This window comes from Diplotaxodon limnothrissa, linkage group LG4 (genome assembly GCF_057381915.1).
Source record: "Diplotaxodon limnothrissa isolate DT_005_m linkage group LG4, D_limnothrissa_male_GT1.1, whole genome shotgun sequence".
NCBI classification, from domain to species: Eukaryota; Metazoa; Chordata; class Actinopteri; order Cichliformes; family Cichlidae; genus Diplotaxodon; species Diplotaxodon limnothrissa.
This window is the reverse complement of record NC_140599.1, coordinates 29,247,462-29,268,487: the sequence shown is the minus strand read 5'-3', so window position 1 is coordinate 29,268,487 and position 21,026 is coordinate 29,247,462. Positions and strand designations below refer to the sequence as shown.

Here is a 21,026-nt window from a genome sequence, read left to right as displayed (position 1 = left end):
CATTGAATTAAGTAAATCCAACAACATATTTTTTTCAGTGTGGGTCATCATTATCACTGTAAACTGCATAGTTATATTTTGTACTAGAATCTTAGAAAGCAGAATTATAATTAGTGTTATGAATACAACTACAAGAAAAAGAAACACTAAATAAAATAAATATACAAACTACTATAAAAAAGAAATACAACAAAGTGTTCTTCTTGTAGAAGATAAAGTAATGTGAATCAGTAATTTAAATATTCATGAGGTATTTAGTGGTACAGTACAGTAAACACCTCTTCTTATAAAATACTGGGTGTTAAAGAAATTCATGTAATTTACAGTCTGTCTATGCATGTCAATAAGTACATGAGGTTATTAACCAGATGTGTGCGTGACTGTGCTGATAAATCTGGCACTCAAATTTCCTCTGGTCGGCACTTTTCAAACAATCAATGCCCTTAATGAGCTTGTTTACTTGCTTCAAATGTGTTATAGCCTGGGTTTGTATCTGTCTGTCTGAGTGCTTGCATGTTGCACGTCCTAACTAACGTGTGTGTGTGCGTGTGTGTGTGTGTGTGTGTGTGCGCGCGTGTGTGTGTGTGTGAGAGAGAGAGAGCAAAAGAGAGACAGCTCTCTGAAGTATTAAGAACTGAGTTTGGGGTTTTTTTGTTATGGTGTGTTTTAGCACAAATGGCTTAAAGCCTCTTCAACCACAACTGGAATTAATATTCGACCAGCCACCTTACTACTACTTTTCAACCAGATGTTGCCTGGGGCAGATGTCGCTCCAAGCAACATCCAGACCACCATCATTGTTCACTCATTCTACACCAGGCAATATTTTTGAATAAGTTGTAAAACCCAAATGAGCCAATATCCTTGACCATAGAGTTGCTTTTAATTATTTCTCTTCACAAACTGACCTCCTAAAGATGAGATAAGCGGCAAGACCCACCACCATGGCAGCCAGGATAGAGCAGTAGATAGGTATGAGGTTTTCATTGAGGCCGTGACCGAGGAAGCGAGGAGAACCAGCGCTGGACGTAGTCGTTTCTCCTCCTGGCAGTGGGCTGTAGGAGGCATCAGGAAGGAAGGGATCAGGGAGGGAGGATGAAGATATATCCAAATCGGAGGTAGGAATGACATCGGTAGGTAAACTAGGATCTATAAGGAAGAAAACAGAGAGACAGGAGCATTTATGAGACAGGAAACATGTTATTTAAACTGCTTATATACAGCTATAGAAATAGAGCACAATTAAATTCTGTCCACATTGCAGGCGAAAAAAATATTTATTTCTGTCTCTGACTGTGTACTGCATGGAAGCTCCAAATTACCATGGCATTCATGTCCGTGATGAATGTAGGTAAACTTTTCACTAGAACTGCCCTTTTGTTTTAAGTTGGTTCCACTGCATCATTGCTGACAGGATTTTCAGAAGTTAACATGATGCACTCTGAGCTCAATATTTTGAGGAGGCTGTGCCAGTGCCAGCATGGAGACTTTTACCAGCTTTCTGTACAGCGTTCACCATTTTAGTTTCACAGCAACACCACTTGTTGTTGCTATATATAGTTTATCATAAACCAAAGCACTGGAAAATTTTGCCCTGCTTGTAATGTTAAGGGGAGTACTGTATGAAAACTTCTGGGAAAATCTTTTTATTCATCCATTACTGTCTAAAAAAGGAAAAATCCAAACATTACAAAAATAGAGATAAGTTCTCTGAGAACCAAGAAGTCATAGAAGTATATAGTATAATATACATATAAACTTTATTCACTTCCTGTGTATAAATCAACACCTTAATGTATTAATTTCATTGTATATTCCCGTGCATATACCATAATCAAACAAGTCACCAAGTCCCCAAGCAGATGTCTGGCGTGCTGCACTCATGTAGCAGCTGTTTCTGATAGACAGATGGGTTCTTCCTGAGTTGCTCTGTGCAGAAAGAAGGAATGCTCTTTAACTAAGGGGGTAAATATCCACCACCCACTACACACTCAGCTTTCCCCACACCAAGTTTGGGCCTTACATGCCAGGTCTCCCCTCGCCACATCTCCATCTGTGTGATCTTTGCGCACTGCACAACATTGAGGCCATATGGTTTCTAGCTGAACAAAGTCTGGGGTTTTAGCGAGGTCATCATATTGAGTTTAGCCTTTGTTGAGGCCAGAGAAGCGAGAAGAGCACTGTGCTACTGGACGGGTCTGGTTTCTATCATAGCTATGTCTGTAAAGAAGTAATTTTCATAAATTGTCCTATTTCCTCTTTCGTTGTGAGCTCCATTAATTATTTCAATGTAATTTTCCATTTTGCAGCAGCTCCATGGCATTGCTTCTTCTGAAAAAACAATGCATCCATCATATCTCTCCAACACTCCTGTCATATTATGCATTTGTTTTGAAAAGTTCTGCAAGTTACAAAGCAGCGATTCTGTTAGATGACAGAAAAGCTCTGCAGAGAAGGTTACAGATTATGCCTTCTGTCAAAGTGTGGTCGAGCAGGCCAAGTAAGAGGTCTGTCCAGGCAAATCTAAGACCCCTCTGAGCACAACAGCAGAGTGGGGACGGAGTTGTGCAGCCTGGTTCAGATCTGAGCCAGTAATTCCCACCAGAACCTCAGGCTGCGCCTCATTAGCTTTGTCTTGCACTTGCAGGATTAACCCTGTGGAGACTCCTGGGGTTTCCTTCATGGCCAAACACCGGGACACTCAATCCGAAATACTTTCGGTGTCCCCTCTTTACAGATGTTATGATTTTTTTAGGGCTGCTATCTGGTTTCCACGTATTATATTTCTGTGTTCTAAGCTTTTATCAATAAGTACAATATAACCTTTAAACATGGTGTATTTAAAATCAGATATAACATCCTTTTTAAATAATAATTATATATAAAGAATTCAATTAAAATTTAAATAGAATTTATTCTGAAACTCGGTTAGCGGGAGCCTTCAGAAACACGTCCTACTCCATTGCTGGCTCGCTAGCGCCCCCTAAATAGAATTTATTCTAATGGCATAGTTATATTTAACCTAAAAAGAAAAAAAAACTCCAACAGGTGACCGTCAGTCAGCTGGTACTCTGTTTCACACGTCTTTGGCAAATCACTCATTTGAAGGCTCCACCAAAAAACTAGGGTCAACTTTCCTGCTAACACATCTACAAGCTACTTTGCAGCCCACCTCCCCTCTAGCTCGTACTTTAAATGCATGGTTCGAATGTATCAGTGTCATGTCATTTATATTCTGTATTATATGAATGTTGGATATTGAGTAAGGGAACAATCTTCCAGACAAGACTAGTAATGGAAGGAAAACCACACCACATGATTGCTGTGACCGCTGATGTTAACAACACGAAAAAGATATTCAGTGGACCATGACAGCCAATAGCTGTCCTATTTCTTCTGATATAGCAAATACTCAGGTTTCTTCATGGTGATTTGTTGCATATATTACATACAGATGATTCTTTTAATAGTTCATTTGCATCTTGATGGGCAATTTGTCTGGACTTTTTTTCTGTTTGTCATTAAGAGTCCACGTTGGTCTGTCTTTCTGCATGACTGTGGCGGGGCAGTTCTGTCGTAAGGGTATTGGGTTGCTGAAAAAGCAGAAAAAATATTTCGTGGGACAGAAAAACAGAGCACAACAGAGCCATACTTAGAAACAGAAATAATGCGGAGACCTATTTAAAGCGGCACTATTGATTGGGATCTGTCTAAAAGGAGGGAGTGGAACATAGGTGTTTGTATTACATGCATTTCTTGACCTTTCCTGGGATGTAGTCAGGTTTCCTAAGCTCTGCCATACATCATCCGGCTAATGCAGGGATGGCTAATGGTATTAGCAATGCAACCTGAGCTCACAAATAGAGCACATTTTGAATGGAAGGTGTGAAAGTGTGCAGATGGTCTAGGCTTATATACAGTTTGTCAAATAAGTTGCAATCCCTACACGTTTGTCTTCACACTGGCTTTTAAATCATGTCACTCTTCTGTAAGTACGCTTTGGTGCAATCAGTGCTCCCTATATGCAGATGTATGCTTACAGTACGAGTCTCACCTAGGATTTGCTGTAAATCGTTTATCTCTTTCCGAGCCAAGACGACAGCTCTCCTGGGAGCATCCTTTGCATAACTCTGACTCAACACATAAAGTACAGTGTGCTACATCTTTATTGTGACTCCTTCATGCTCTCATTTCTATAGGTTGAAGAAAAAAAAACTCTGGCTGTAGACCAAAGGACAAATATAAGCCTGCAGAGGCTGCATACACTAACTGGAACAGAGCAGGAGCTTAAAGGCAGCAGTGGAACTTTAACAATTGAATTTTCGGAGCAGAGGGTTTAAAACAATCGTGACGCTAAATAAAACTAACCCTGGATTTTATGAGCGTGGGCCTGTGTGTTCAGGGAGATGTGTTTATTAGTGGGGTGTGGACCAAAAGGGGAGAAAAAAAAAGATTGAATTTTTATGAGCCATTGAGGTCTTTATGGTGAAGTTAACCCCAGGGTCTTGAGCAGTGGTTGATGTCTTGACTGCTGCCAGTTCAGGGTGGAGATGAGCAACTATCAGGCGCAGAACACGCACAATGACCTCTTTATCAGCCACCAAACACTCTCCCTCTGTCTCAGCTCAGCTTCTATCTCAATTGCCTGCCGTGCACACATCTATCATACGCACACGTACTACGAACTATTCAAGTGAGCGCTCTGTCTTCTGTGAGGGGGGGTTAATAGGAAGAGTAGAGGGGAGGATAGACAGAGAGGCAGAGTGTTAGGAGAGACGGAGGAGGGGGTACAGATGAACAGAGGAGCTGCTGTAAAGTGCTCTGATTAGCAGGAGTAATTATACTGCAGCAGTGGAGGCACTGAATGCACACTGGCCAACTTCCACCACTCCGCTTACCGAGCCACTTGAGGGCCACTGTGGGAAGAGATAGAAAGAGGGGGAGGAGAGAAGGTGATGAGCGTGGGGTAAAAAAGAGCAAAGAAGTCTGCTTTATCTGTGTTTTTAATCTTTCACTCCGCTTCTCTTGGAAAAGCTGTCAAACAGATGCTCAGCATTTCACGTTTAATGCAAACCTGCTCAACTGGAGGCCGGACAACACCTTTTGGAAAAGCTATCTCAAGGCCAACAGGATCAAAGATCTTCGATAAAAATGTGGCGGAGGTGTTTACTAGGGCTGGGTATCGTCACTGATTTCTAGAATCGATTCAATTCCGATTCACAAGGTCCCAAATCGATTCGATCCACGATTCGATTTAATTCGATTCGATTCGATTTAAATCTGGGAAATTTTGACAGTCAGAAGTATAATTCAGATCAGAACATTTACATATTTTTGTATCTATAAAAAGGAAGCTGACACTCGCAAGACTTTATCCAAGGTGTGAGCATCACAGCAGATGCCTTTGTGTCAAAGTAGCTGAAGATAAAACACAGAAAAACATGAAGGTGATTTTCCTGGCCTGGGATTTTATAAAAATATTCTGCAGTACATCAAAAACGAAAGAAAACCATTAATTAATGAACATTACCTCTGACGTTACAGCGGTTTTATTAGACACACGGCTAAGCATTTTGCATTTTGAATAATATTAAAAAGTTAAAATTTGTTCAGTATTGAACAGCAGAAATGAGGTTTTCTTTTCGGAAGAATGTAAAAGGGAAAAAAACAGCGGCCGACAGCGCTGTAAACAACAGTAGACTTGTGCATAACAAGCAAGCGAATAATGAAGAAAGCGAAACTGTTCGAGAGAGAGAGAGAGGGTGGGAGGGAGAGAGGGGGAGGGAGAGAGGGAGAGAGAGAGAGAGAGCTGCGCATCGCAATGGAAGCAAAACAGTAAAAGAGTGAATTCATGACGATGTTTATGTGAAGCGTTTGGATCTTCTTTTGCTGCTGGTTCGGTCAATATTGTTTGGAGAGAGATCAAACTAACAGCTTTAGAATCAGCGCATAAAGGGCGTGAACACAAAGCGCGGACCCGGATCAGCGAGCTGTCGGCTTTCAGCCCCGACTGTGAGAAAGGCGACATCTAACTGATTCTGATCCGCGGGTCAGAATCAGTACCTGCTCTCATTTACTGTTTGGTGGTTCTTGAAATTTTGTGAGATGTCACCAGAGATTCTGGCATTTCGGACAAAATAAATTTATATTAAAAAATCGATTCAGGATTTTAATGAATCGATTTTACGTTATCCAAGCCAGAATCGATTTTAATCGATGAATCGATTATAAAAACCCACCCCTGGTGTTTACAGCTTCAGATCAAAAAGGTTCACGCATGTGCAGCGTCTTTAATGAAAAACGTAGGAATAAAATCACACTTGGCAGGGGAAGAGTGTGCGCGCGTCATGTTAGCCTGCTATCAGTTGTATTGATTCGGGATGCTCATATAAAACATTTGTGTGTCTGAAGTTGGAGACGACTAAGCTTGCATGTGTGTGTGTGTGTGTGTGTGTGTGTGTGTGTGTGTGTGTGTGTGTGTGTGTGTGTGTGTGTGTGTGTGTGCATACTGTAGTCAAGTGTGGGTGCTCATAGAGGTCACTCAGCGAAACCTGAGCACAAGTAGAAGAAATCCCTGGACTGATATCGACCCCTCTGCATAGAATACCAGCACAGCACATATGCGGCAGCCCTCTCTTTCTCTTTCTGACTCTGTCATTGTATCATGTAATTGACACTTGGTGACAGCTGGATATGAAGATCTGGGAACTTTAAAATGCTTTAATCACATCTTATTTACTGTATAAAAATAAGGCAGCGGGATAAGAATAAAATATAAAAATTCCTCCTGTAAAAATTGCCAGTAAGGCACTTTCTCCTTTGTCATACCAAGCTTACTGTATGCACAGTATCAAAGACCACCATGTAAGGTCAGCAAGCATCATCATGACCGCATGTGACTGCAGCCATTACCCGCAGGCCCACTGGTGCTATTATTTTTCAAACAGTCACATATCATGCCATCTCCAGTCCCCACCGTTACTGCTGCTGCAGTACCATCACTCAGGACAAGGCGGGTCACAGTTGATCTGCTTGGGTGGGCGCTAAATGGGCAGCAAAAGGCTGCATTGTGGCCTACGGGACAGCAGATATTTTTGGACAGGCCAGGCTAATGGTAGGCATTACTTTGAAATTCCAAGTGGAAGTAGATTATATGCCTGGACCATATATATTTTTGAGATGAGCCAATGCATTATTCAGGCAACTAAAACTAAAGTCTAAATTTTAATTTTTTAAAAATTTTAGTTTTTAGCTAATTAATTAGTTTTGAAAATAGCAATTAATCTGTCTGATTTCTTTATCATTTTATCATGGTGGCAAACAATATAAAAAATAGACCATAATTTGAATGGTGTAAAAAATTATCTTACTGATCAATTAATAATAAAATGCTAAATGTGGCGCTCATATAAAAGTTGTTATGTATGTTTAGAGTCATTATTCCTGCTTTTTTTCCCTCCAGTTCATTTCTCCACTGTCTTTTTTGCCATTAGAATCTATTATAAGAAGCTTCAAGTCATCCTCTCTACTACAACATGGGCTTGACAAATTTCTGAGGCTCATTAACTTGGTATATCCACCTGCCACCACCAGTGTTTGAGGCCATGAAATCTCAACCCTCTCAACGTTTAAAAGGGGATTATTACAGCTCCTTGCTGAATACCAAAATTTATACATAAACATTTTTCAATACATTGATAATGTGCACAAGAGATTAGTAGGCCTTTAGCCAGTGTTCCATCTATTATGATCATTCTTTGAAGCATTTATTCAAAATTGCCTCACTGGTTCAAGCATGCTTTCCCATAAGATAATGCAGAAGAACATTTTTTCATACAGGAAATCGAGAGCAATACCAGCGAAGACATTTTACCCCATAGATTTGAACTTTGCGGCCCCCTGATGAGGTCAATTTCACGCCTTGTCTAACCCAAGCGAATTTATAGCTTCCTTTGGTACAAGGAGCTTGACTTAGCTCTGACATTCTGAGCTTCTGTTTTGTGGTCGAGACGATTATTCATTGTCCCTTTGTTGACACTGCAGCAAACTTTGACCTTTTAATGCTAAAACTTTGAGCATCCTGCTGTTTAAAAATCAGACCAGGGATGACCTCTGACCACGTTTGTTCCCACACATGTGGAAGTTACCCCTGCTGATTTGTGCAAAATGTGACTGAGACATATATGATGCTGTTTTAAAATTACTTGTAGCTACTGTGCAGTTTTAGTGTGGAGCTTCTAACTTTTTAAACGGACTTTTACCCCTGATATGTTTGGCATAGAAACCATCTTGGTTCGTTTTTACCTTGGTTTCGTTCAAAGGTGAAAAAATATCCTTTAAAAAAAATTCAACTATATGAAACCAACGTGAGTGTGCAGAGCGTGCAGTGCAGACTTACTGTAGCAGACAGTGTCACTGGTTGGCGTGCAATTAGCTTGTTGTGTTTCGTTTTCATCACAGATGGTGCAGGGCAGGCAGGGTTCGAGGGAGTTTTCCTCGTCAGAGAAGGTTTCGTCGACACATTCCTCACACACCGTATCGTGATCGTGATCACAGTGGGAGTACACGCCCTGTCCCAAAGGGCATACCGTACACTGCTCACAACGGCCAGTTACAGTGTTGAAGAAATAGTTATAGTTACAAATGCATTTGGCATCGTTGGAGTCGGTGCATGGCGTCTCCATCCGCATCAACCCGGTGCACTGAGTGCATGTCTTGCACTCCTCTGTATGACTGTAGTTCTCAGAGAAGGTCTCGCCTACACATTAGAGGAAAGGTTTGAAAGGAATGGAGATGAGTAAAAAAATAAAAGAGATTAGAAGATGAAGAGTGAAGGAAATGTGAGGAGATAAACAGGGAGAAAAACAGTGAGTAATATGACATTAATCATGTTTACTGCACATTCATTAAAAGGAAGGACACATTGATCCACTGGGCTCTTTAGTGATTTGTGCTTCGGGACAAGAAAGGTGCTCTTGTTGGGGAGCGAGTCAAAAGCCTGCTGTGCTCATTATGATATTGATCCCAGAGTGTTTGTGCTGCGCTGAGTAAACTGCTTTAATCTCAGTCATACACGGGGAGTGAAATGCAGGTGCATCCACATCCTTCCACTGAAAGCCTGTCTTTAAAAGTCATCATCACTGACTTAAGTAAATTAAGATACTTTTGTTACCTGGTCATGATATAAACTGATCTAAAAGCACAAATAGAATTTTTAATTGCCATATCATAATTGAATATATCATAACATAATGTAAGGCTGCAGTCGTATGTTTAAAACTTGACCTCCTGTTTCTTTTCCTTGCTGATCTTCCTTGATTTCAAGGATAACACCATGAGGTGAGGGAGAAATACAGATATGGAATTTGAATTGCGCTACAGTCAAAAACTGTTCTATTTGAACTACCCAGTAATGTATCGCAAAAGGCGCATTGAGTTCTTACCAAGTTGCTTCAGACAGATAAAGACAACCCAGAGAAAATAACACTTTATTACCAAGGTTGGATTTTTTTAATGTAAATTGGCAAACACTTCCAGGAGTTACATTAATGATCCAATGTAACTCCCGCCTTTATTTAAGCTTTTTGTAACTGAAGTAAGACTAAATAATAACCATCATCACAAATGCTGATAATAGGCATAAACGTCTAACTGCATGGTACCAAACAACATAAGAAGCAGATACTGTTCAGTAGGATAGCTTGATCTGCCTGAAGTAAGAGTGTGTAAACTGGCGGACTGAGTAGTAGCATCATCTATATAAAACACATGTTATTTCTGGTTTGTGTCATATGTTTGCTAAACCTTCACAGGGTATGTGTGTGTGTGCAAAAAACCTTGAGTTTAAGGCACATTTCACTGTATAAGTTTTTGTTGTGAGTTGTGTGCAAAGGGAGAAAAAAACATATCAGACCACAGTAGTGTTATCAGAGAAATGAGGTAAAAGCTGTGGTGACTTATTACTGGCTGCCTTTGAATTACTCCAAGCTCTTCAGATTTGTTCTTCTGTGCTATTTGGAGTCAGGAGGATTTGGGAGAGTTCATGACTGAGGAAATGATGACCTCAAATTAGCTTATTCTTACACTGAGAGTTCCTCGGGGCACAAAGTAATCTATTAATATTGCATTTTCATATAGACTTATTTTCAGATATAATTGGATGCCTGCTGAATTATGCATACAATGTGAAAGCGAGAGTGTTTGTGTGCCCTATGAGTGTGCTTTAGCAGTTGAATGAGTTGAGAGTATAGTAGAAAGGCCGACAGGGGTGGGGGGCGACACTAAAGCTCACATTCATTACAGAGGCAGTGTCACTGTTTTTCAAATACCTTTTTGTGTGTGTGTGTGTGTGTGTGTGTGTGTGTGTGTGTGTGTGTGTGTGTGTGTGTGTGTGTGTGTGTATAATATAAGAGCGGTCACCTTGAGAGAGCTGCAAAAACACCACAAAGACTGTTGTGTTGTACACAACATTCAATGGGTACAAAGCTGTTTGGAATAAAGGTTTCACAACATGAGATTTTGCGACAAGAATGCAGCTTTATAAACTGCTTAATTAACACCAGACATTGCTCGTTTTACTATGAATTTCACAAAAATGGAGCACGTAGCAAGTTTACACTCTTCAAAATCTCCTCGCCATCTCCGTGCTGTTTGTCTTGAAGGGAAATAAATCATTGGGAATGGCAGAACTATAAATAAAGCCACATGCCTGTGTGGATGTCTGGGACTTGCAGAGCTCTTATCTGCATATCCATATGCTTCGGAATATGTGTTTTTCACAGGAATTGCTTAGCGGGTGTCGTGTTGAGAAACAACATATTGTCAGTGTGAAAAACCCTGCAGCAATGTCCCAGCGCTTGCTTTTACGTTGTAAGCGGCTCCGGCAAGTAAACACTGGCACCAATTGAAGCTCTAAACACCTTGTAAACAGCAGCGCTGCTAAGAGGCCGACTATGAGACCTGTCACATTATACAAGCAGACTGAGCGGAGCAGATGGAAGTAATGATATAGACACAGGTAGAATGATCAACAAGCTCTGCGCGAGCAGTCGCTTGATTCTCTCGAATGATTCTCTAGATTGTTTGACGCAGCACAACTATAAGCAGTCTGTGAGGGTGGTCCCAAACCCCCCCAAAAAGAACATATTCTAGTGTTGAGGAAGGGCTGGTGTACAAGTAGGAGGAGAAAGGGTCACGGGAAATGAGGCAAGCAGGGATGTATGTGCGTTCAGTTTCCTTTTAGACAGCATCAAATCCTGTGCTTTTTCTTTAAGGGTGAGTCTGTCATCACCCTTTGCTCTTATTACTGTTTGCAGGCAGAAGTGATACAGGAGGGTGACACTAACTGAATGATCCAGACACAGACAAACACCAGACCTCCAAAGTAAATAATCATTTGAATTTGTGAGGTTGAAACCTTTGTTTTGATTTCAGTCAGGCTCAACCAGTAAACCTCCCCTCCTCATTCATTTCAATTATCCCGCTGCGAACAGGCTTCCTCGCTAATTTTAACTCGCATGCATGAGTCCCCTTTGCAGTTCTTGTGCGTAAACATGCCTAAATGTGACCATATGCAGCGAGTGTTCAGCAGGAACTGTCAGAAGAGATGTGTGTGGGCGTGTGTCTGCGGTGCATGCGTCAGCGCTTTCATGTGGAAAGAAGAAAGGAAGAAAGTTAAAGGCCATCAGGTGAGAGTGCATTCTTTAATCAAATATGGCCTTCTTTCTAATTGTCCCCAGCTGAGATCTGATGAGCACACATCAGCGTTTAGTGTCACCGTGTTTGGCTATAAAGGTGGTTGCGGGTAAAGGGAAATGTGGTCGTGAATGGGGGCGCGATGCACTTAAATTGTGCCACTTCAGCCCAGGAGGACCACCCCCCTCATCTAACGCTGATGTGTTTCAGCCCCATTAGTGTCATCAATAATGTAGTTCTCGATGGCATTGAGGCTATTTGATGATGTTCACAATCAGCACTTTAGGTGTGACCATGAGCAATGCTGGACATTTCCTACCCTTCACAGAAAGTACCGTGTTTCTGCTTAGACGCTACCCAAAACGCTGACCCTCTGCTGACTGAGGATAAATTATCAACATTTGGAAAGTTGCGTGACGGCTTTATTTGGCTTTTTGAACACAAATCGTTTCTGTCTGTAATTATCACCCTGCTTCTTTGGACCACTTCCGCTTCCCCGAGATTTAAAACAGGTGTTTCAAACATAGAGGGAATATTATTAACCAGAGCTATTAAAAGGAAGACCAAATTAGGCAAAATATAATTTAGCAATCAATGTCCGCTCTTGCATCCCGTACTAATGTCACTTTTTTTAGGGTGTTATGTAGGGAACTATCTTCATCTGATACATCTGCTACAGCCAGAGAAGACCTGCCAGGAGAAAATCTCCATTTTCCCTTTCTTTATCCAAAGTTAAAAGAAACTTGATGCTCTGCTTCAGCCGTCCCCAGACATTCCATGATTTGAATTTTCCTTTAATTTCCAGTGAGTCCCAGTCCAGTTGGCCAGCAGGGCTCTTCCACATTGACTCCTGGGGTTTTGCCCCACATATTGCATTCAAGCACCTTTGAATGGCTTACTAAGTGAGGCAAGTCTGGTTGTCTTATCTCCCATGACAGCAGTGAAAGTGAAGGAGACTGATAAATATTTTATTGCTGCTGATGCTGGCACTCGTCCCGAGCTGGGACCGGGGAGACCATTGGTAGGTGGAGGAGTAGAAGTGGGATACAGGAAGTGGGATATTAAAGGGGGTCGAGGTGAATACAGATTTGCCCTTATTTACCGTGAAACAGGAAATGGATGTGTTGGATTTTACTTCTCAATTATTCATATCTGCACTTTAGAAAATGTATTTATAGCATTCATTTTTCGAGTAAGGTCGCTGTTTTAGCCTCTAACCTTTGCTTGTATATAAACGCCACTCAGCCTTATTTTAGCGACTGTGCTCCTGGGGGGTTTCAGGTGCATTAATATTTAAATTGCTGAAACAAAAACAATGCAGAAAAGTATAAAAATGCATTTGCACCGGAAATTGAATTTAACCTCCTGGGTATTTGAGGTTAATTGTTGAGTGTTTATCAGTGGTGAATACTGTTCCTGTATTGCAAAGCAAGATAATTGTTCGCTGTTAGAGGCACAATAGGCTTTTCAATATGGTTTAATTAGCTGGATCAAATTGGTAAAGATGCACTGATGTAACAGTATGCATGATAAATGAGCAGATCGTGCCCTTTGGTGCCTGGCTCTCTAATACCATTTTATCCGCTAATACAGACGATGAGTCATAGCAACAGGAAGGGGGAGGGGGGCGGCATGCTGGCTGAGAAAAGTGAGAACAGGAGATGAAGGGAGACACGACAAGAATTGGTGTAGAGGAGTTGGGGATGAGGGAGAGAATGAAACAACGTCTATTCAGAAATACAGTCAAGAGAGCCAGCCCACATTATAGGAAAGTAGAGCTGTGGTTTAGCATCTGCACATCATCTGCCACTGTTTGCTGTAGCAATATGAAAAGGAATATGGTGTGCAAGACGACGTCAAAGCAGTGATAAAGTCCAGACGCCCATGAAATAGCAGCGCGCTTATCCTCAGACTCCAGACACCACTTAGTCATTCCAAGTTATCAGATGCGTTTTTCAATGTTAACTAATATTTATAATATTAATTCTTAATCTGGATTTTCAACAGCGCTGATGGAAAATCATAAAAATTTTCACTTTTACTTTTGCACATCAGCCCATTTTTGTCAAATTCATGCCTCTTCCTTTGCTTTGACACAGTAGGTTTATATGAAATTGACTCATTGTATCTTACCCGGGGTTTTTTCAGCCTGTGGCACTGTTTTGCTCTACATGTAGAAAACTGGCTCCCTGTTCTTGCACCAACAACTGCAGCTCTTGAGATACCCAAGGCAAAAAACTTCAAAGGATTGAAATTAGACCGACTTGAGATGCTTAAATAACATAATGTGGCTCAGAGATTTGCAATTTGTTATGCAAACAAATTCACAAGTCCAAGACTTGAATTCTCTGTGGATAAAAAGTATTCCTGCCAGTCCGTAATCATTCCTCCACAATTTAATCATCTCCCTCGTAATGGCATCCAGTTGATATTTTGGAGGGTTCTGTTTAGCACATGGGAAGATTTTGATGTTAAAAGACTTTTGCTCAGCACTTCTTGTTTATGAAAGGATTTTTCAGCACATGTTGCCATAATGGATTCACGCCACAAGTCAGTGTTAAACAGTTCTGCAGCTTTTGTTGAACTACGCAGTGACACTCGAGACCTTTACTTTGCATGCTGACAGAGCTACAGAACAAGAGAACTGCTACGACAAAATGCAAAAATCTTATTTTCTTCTTTGTGTTGTTGCGAAGTTGGAACCATTCCCAACTCTGGGAAAGCATAGAGCAAGTCCCTAATGGTTTACAGCCTCAGCTGAGCTTTAAATGAACACATTTGGACCCACTTACAAGCATCAAACTGATGAACTCCTGCATTATTTGGGGGTAACTTGATAGAGACAGATCATACAGTTTATACAAATTGGTCAATAACAGTATTTCTGGCTTTGAAAATCTTTGTTTTTAGTTTGGATCTTGAGACCCCCAAATATGAATGGCATGTGTAAATAAAGATGATGCAATTGTTAAAAGTTTTTGTTGATCACATGTGTCTATGTTGGTAATCACATTCAGTTTTGCAGCTGTGCGTGAGTTTATATGTGTATATACTGTGTTTGATTTGTTTCTGGATTTATTTTAATCCTCTTACATTGGCCTTACAAGAAGTAGAGTCAGGTTTTTTGCATCCTAAAGTTCTATAATGCAAAGATTTAAGAGTTGGTTGCTTAATGCCCGTGATAAAAAAAAAAAAACATGTTCGACCTGCTTTATTAGAACCACTCTGCACTTATATGAAAACTCTTTGTGTGGTTTGTGGTTGTATTTTGGTTGCGGTAAGACTCATTGTTGTTGAGCTTTGTTTAGGCGGAAAGTTTCAGGGCCACAAATAGGAAAGGCAACACAAAATTCCGTAAATATCACAAAATGGTTTCAAAAGTGTTATCTTTTAATACAATATTTTGAAATTTGCTTGGTTTATGCATTGTTGCCTATTGATCAGTAAAAAAAAATGTGTTTTCCTAGTGGAAATGAAAAAAATCTATTTTTACAGTTAGGAAAAAAAATGCTTTTGGCTCATGTAAATGAGAAAAAAAATCCCCTTGGCTCTTGTGTGTTTTGCAGCCATAAATAATAGCAAGCCATTGGTAGAGCGTTTGCACAGTATTTAATCAAGTTGAAAGCTGTAAATGTTAACAAAGTGTTAATTAGTGGATATGCAGCCTCACTCTCCACACATCTATTCTAGGATTTAACCTAAAGCAAAAAACAAACATTTCACCAAATAATGATATATTAACCAACATCAGAGAAACTTGCTTTGTAACTTTGATTTGATTACTCTATTCATTTTTAATTGCATGCACAATAATAACAGTAATACAATACTCACTGTCCAAACACTGAGTGCAGACGGTCTGAGTAACGCCGCATTTCTTCAACACTCCCTCTCCAGGTGGACACTCAATGCAGCATTCTCCATTCCTGGTGAACTGGCGAGATTCGCAGGAGAGAAGCACAGCCCGCTCCGTCTTGGAGGCCAGCACCGCTGCCACCTGGCACACCGGGACACCGGCACAGTAAATCGGAGAGCAAACTTTCACACATAGACAAACGTGCTGCGCAGGACCGCTGTGGCGTGCAAGGCAAAGCAAATTGATGAAAATTACTGCCAGGTGTCCAACCTGTTCCTTAACTCTAACTGCCATTGGGATTCATCATAAATCATGTTGTCTCCGCCTACATTAGACACACTTTAAACAAGGCAGTCGTCTAAACTGTCCTAATAGCTCCCCTAAAGGCACATCAGCTCTAATAGTAAACTTATGACATGCTCCAGCCAGGGCAGTAAGCATAAAATCATGGGTGCACGACATTATACACATGCCTGTCCTAATTACTGTCTAAAGGTGAAAGTTGTTGTGAATGTCAGCCTCTGCTTCCGATCTCCTCTGGCACATGCGCACAAGCACTTGTATTTCTACACTTGTGAGGACTTTATAAATTGTAAAAGTGCATTTCCTCTCACTAACCTCCCTCAACCATAACATGAATGTGTAAATCCATCCTTTACTCAAATTGGTCTACATGATGGAGGTTCATTTTTTTATTAAGTTTGAAGGTGAAAGTTTACATTGTGGAGACTTTTAACAATAAATGGGAGATAGGCCCCAGATTAAAAAAAAAAAAAGTTCACTCGTGTGAGTCAGCAGCTGAGGTCATGAATTAATTCTAAAGTCTTGTTTCTTTGCATATTTAAGCACCACATTTAATCATGTGGTCTCTGCACTCTAAATGCTTTTTATGGTGTTTCTTTCATGAATGCACAAATTTTTTGTCACTAATATCCTGTCTGGTAATGCCCCATCCTCCCCCATTATCACCTCCTCTGTGTTTCATTTCCCTCAGTCCTCTCTGATATAAATTCCATGCAGCTTTACTCGCAAAAGAACTGAGGCTTGTTCCGCTGGCGTGTGTACAACAATGCAAAATGAAAAGAATTCATACCCAGACGTTGGAGAACAAAGAAAAGCGTTATACTGAGTCACTTTCATGTCCTGTGGCTTTTATTATGTAACGAGCAAAAGCTCATTTCCACTTAATTCACATTTGCTGAGACATCAATTCAGTCTTTTTTCTGTCTTTCTCTCTGTCATCCTTCCTTGCCCCCCCCCCCCCCCCCCTCCTTCTCTACTGTCCCTGCTTTCATTCAGAAACAGATGTACTGAGCAGCTAGCACCGCTCTCTCTCTTTCTCTCATTCCGACTTCTCTTGCTCAATATTTCCCCCTATCTGTCACTCCACTTTTTGCTCTCAAGGTGCATTCCTCTTCCTAATCATTTTTCCTGACTTTACAGCCTGTTATCTCAACGTTTTTGCACAAATTTCTGCATCTGTGAGAGTAAATTATCAGACTTTGAGTCTGCAAAAATGAAACTTGGGTGGATCCCAAAACCATAAAAGACATTCCTTCTTACAGGGGATGGATTCATGTCTCTAACTGCTCTCCCCTTCCTTTTACGTCTCACAGGAATTTCACTCAGCTAAAACACAGATTAATGACAAATACAGTGAAATGGGCAGCAGGAATATGCATACACATATTAATAAAAATGTACAGTGACGCAGCTATGATATGCTTGGTTTGCTCCCACTTCAATTTCATGGTCAATTTGAGAGTTTATTTCTAAATTTAATTCTACCAAAGTGCATCCGACCGTCACCACTCTTTAAACCAGCTGTCATAACAGAGTGTCCACTCACATCCAGGGCTGTTCACATGATGACTGAGCCACACAGCCCAATAAGACCAGCTGCTGTGCACTTAACAGAGTGCTGGGAGGATGTGACCTCTGCTTCTGGCTTTATTACCACCATCTCCTATAATCAACCTTTTTCCTATAATCAGTACTTTAATTTTAAGAATGATATGATTTTAAGCAAAAACAAAAAAATCCACATTTTTGCATGAACATTCAAGCATCTTTCTCTGGTTTTCATTTAACACCCCAAATATGGCCAAAATACCCTAAAGAGTAAACATTTTGACAAAACATTATTATAAACTCATTAAACTCTAGGTCAAAGCATCCACCAGAAGCTTCTGGTGGATGCATGTGACCCAGGGTGAAGAAGATATCGAAGATATTTTCCATAAACATAATTCCAGCAGTGCTTCTGAACTTTTTCTCCCATGCGTGAAAACCAAAAGGGAGGTACAAGTGCGCATTTAGGGGAACGTGTGTGCGTGCTTCCGTGCGTGCGTGCGTGCGTGTGTGGGTGGGTGGGTTGGTGGGTGCGCGCACAGCTGAACATCAACTGGTCTGTCCACAAAGTCATAATCAAATGAGTTGACATGTAGCTACATGCAGCACCCGCGTGTCACGTTTAACCAGATAAACGACTTACTGCTTGCCTCACAACAGCAATAAAATACATATTTACAAAGATATGACAGAAATTTCTCAAAACGGATTATAAATGCCATACAATGGTCAAGAAAAAGTCACCACGAAAGTCCCAACAGGAGCAGCAACAGCACAGATTTGCAAAGTGGGAAACAATTTCAGCTTCAGATGGCATGTTACTGAGGGAATCATTATTGAGACGTCACAGTGAAAGGAAATCCCTGAAAAAATGAAAAAGTGAAATGAAAAAGTCCATCGGGTCACTGAAACTCCATTTAAAGAATGACAGCATTAAAGAAGCAGGGTACTGCTGCAGTCACTTACTGCACAGACTACTTACCAAAGAGCATGAAATGACCAGCGATAAGGTAGAAGTCATCCTGATTCGTCAGCCGGAGTCACATAAAAGAGGTGTTGTGCAGAGAAAGCAGAGCTATGTGTATGAGGAGAGCCGCTCAGCAGAAGTGCTCATTTTAATTCCAGCGGCACGGATTTTATCAATGAGTCCGCACCATCGCGCGTCTGTCCGGGACCTCTGGACCGGAGTCAGTTGCAAGTGTAGGTGCACCTCCTCAGCAGCGCCACTACTTACACACTAACGCACCAGCACACAGAGTGAAGACGAGGCGGAGGAGGAGGTGCAGGAGACCGTCCTGTCCGGAGTACTGCAAGTGCACTGCGGAGGAGGCAGGCGAAAAGAGGAGAGGGCCACGTCCACCCTCCACTTTATTACTCCTGATGCTCCTGCAGTGCAACCTGCTCCTCTCCCTCTCTCTCTCACACACACGCACTCTCTCTCTCTTTCGCTCTCTCTCTCTCTCGTTTTAGTCTCACGTGAGGTCTCACTAGCTGAAAAATATCAAATAATGAAAATGATTCATATTTATTATTAAAGACCGACATGAATGTTTTGCACATTCAGTAATAATCCCCACACACGTCTTTGTTGTTATTGCTATATACTCAAAAGTATGTGGACACATCTGTCTACATTCTTTTGGCCCCACAGTAACACTTTCATGCCACTTTTATCCTGCCTTTGATCTAATATCATCGCGCACGTTACTAAAATTAATGATACTGTATCTTTATATCTTATACGAAAGAGTCACGTGAGAGGTTTGGGGAAACCCTCTTTCTAACACCTGGGCTAAGTCGATCACCGAGTATCAGCCAGTTTACGAGTAATGACAATTATTCGTGAGTGTCTGCATATTTATGCTAATGTAGCGTTTGGTTCTTCAATTAATCGTGTTTTTTGTGGTGGAGTAGCTGCTGGTGTGCCAAAGACTTCGCTGTAGCTTATGGCATTGTTGAGCTGGATTGCATTATGCTAAAGTGTGCTTCTAATGTTTCTAAAGGTGAAGGAAGGAGGCACGATATTGGAAACAGAAAGAAAGAGCACCACGGATTCCAGTAGTCTCCAAACTTACCTCTAAAATTAGGTCAACAGAAAAACAAGTCCACAAAATCACTGCAGCTATTCCTTCTTTTATATTTAATAGTGGTTTTAGTTTACTACTTTATCTTTTTATTGTCATTATTATTTTGAATGTGTTGTGAATCTTTTGCAAAAAAAAAAAAAAGTATAGTCCTATGATGGACTTCAAGGTGCATTGTCGCCATGCACCACAAGAGGGCGACTCAGCTGAGCCACAGATCAGCAGCAGCTCAGTCTTGTGTGATGATCTTGAGCTTAAGACTGAAAGATGAGGTTTTTCTTCCTCCCACTTCACAGCGAGAAGTGCACTGTGAAAAGGATTGATTTTCACTGAATTCTGGTTTTGTGTGTTGCTGATGCTACGGCACAATTTAGTGCTGTGCGTACTTGAAGAGGAGCCTCCTGAAAGGGGTTTAGACTATAAATGTGTTTTTGATGTCTAGTCCTGAATTTTATCTACCAAGCTGAAAAGTCTCTTTAAATCATGACTCATTTTCTAGTGCAGTATTTGGCAGTTTCACACTTTGACTGCATTTTGAAATAGTGCATTTTGAAACACTTGTTTGGAAACCTGCCAGACACGTTGAGGTTTATTGAAGTTTAGATCACATTAGTCCCATTAAGTGCCATCTGCTTCATCTTTTTTTTTTTTGTCAAGATCATACTAAATTTGGCGAGACCACTCCAAAACCACTAATGCACGTCTAAGGATTGTAATTGTGTTTGATGCCCATTGAGGTACTTAGCCTTTACATTTAAGGAAAACCAGTGTTGATGGATATTGATCCAAGAAAACGTGGCAACGAACCAGTTGGAGTCACCAAAAATTGGACAGCTTTATCTGCTTCAAACCTCTCCCAACCTTTTCTTCTACAATCTCCCTGACACTAGCATTTCTACATTTTTCACACTGATCATCAGCTCAGGGGACACAGAGGCTGATGTCCCTGAAACAGCAGCAGCAGCCACAAGGCGATTCAGTTACACTGTTGAGATCCGAATGCTCTTCGTTATTGATCTCGGGACACATCAATTTTCCCACTTCCTATATCCTCCTTTAAGATCACCCCTGTATCATCTCTATCTAACCCCCTTCTCACGACTTTGACAGCGCTCTTCTCCATCAATACTAGCGTCTTTGATATTGCATTCCTATGATGATCGTGCTTGAGCCAGGATTTACAACCTATAATCACTACAGTGTCAGTAGAGCCACTATAGAAGTGCAAGTAATTACCACGGGTCCTGCCATTCCTGCACATGTTAAATAAATGTTAATAATTAGCTTGTTTCAACCTTGTTGTTGATGCTGTCATCACTGTTCTAACAGTGTAACATAGATGTTCTACAACACGCAGAGGAAACAGCCATAAATAGAAAAATGCCCTCTGAATGTGAACTCTATTAGTGCTGTAACTGATATATGTTTACAAGGCCTTTGGTAGGATACATTCTTTTTGCATGTATCACGTTTCAGTCTTATTGCTGGTCGGCAAAAGGAAACATTATGTCAGCCGGCAAGGTCACAATTATAATATAATC

The 21,026-nt window shown here is 40.9% G+C and overlaps 1 protein-coding gene across 2 annotated transcripts in view; it reads right to left on the bottom strand.

Moving 5' to 3' along the window:
• Positions 1 to 18,446, bottom strand: part of ngfra (nerve growth factor receptor a (TNFR superfamily, member 16)) — a 29,245-nt gene extending 10,799 nt beyond the window's left edge. The window contains exons 1-4 of one of the 2 annotated variants that reach the window (XM_085352793.1): positions 18,377 to 18,446; positions 15,529 to 15,684; positions 8,399 to 8,758; positions 909 to 1,149 (exon numbers count right to left, since the gene is read on the bottom strand). In XM_085352793.1, the coding sequence (XP_085208919.1) occupies positions 909 to 1,149; positions 8,399 to 8,758; positions 15,529 to 15,684; positions 18,377 to 18,422 (803 nt within the window). In that variant the 5' untranslated portion in view covers positions 18,423 to 18,446. Of the gene's footprint in view, positions 1 to 908; positions 1,150 to 8,398; positions 8,759 to 15,528; positions 15,692 to 18,376 lie in introns of both variants that reach the window. The other variant, XM_085352792.1, reaches the window with a different exon arrangement.
• Between the last annotated feature and the right edge of the window lie 2,580 nt (positions 18,447 to 21,026).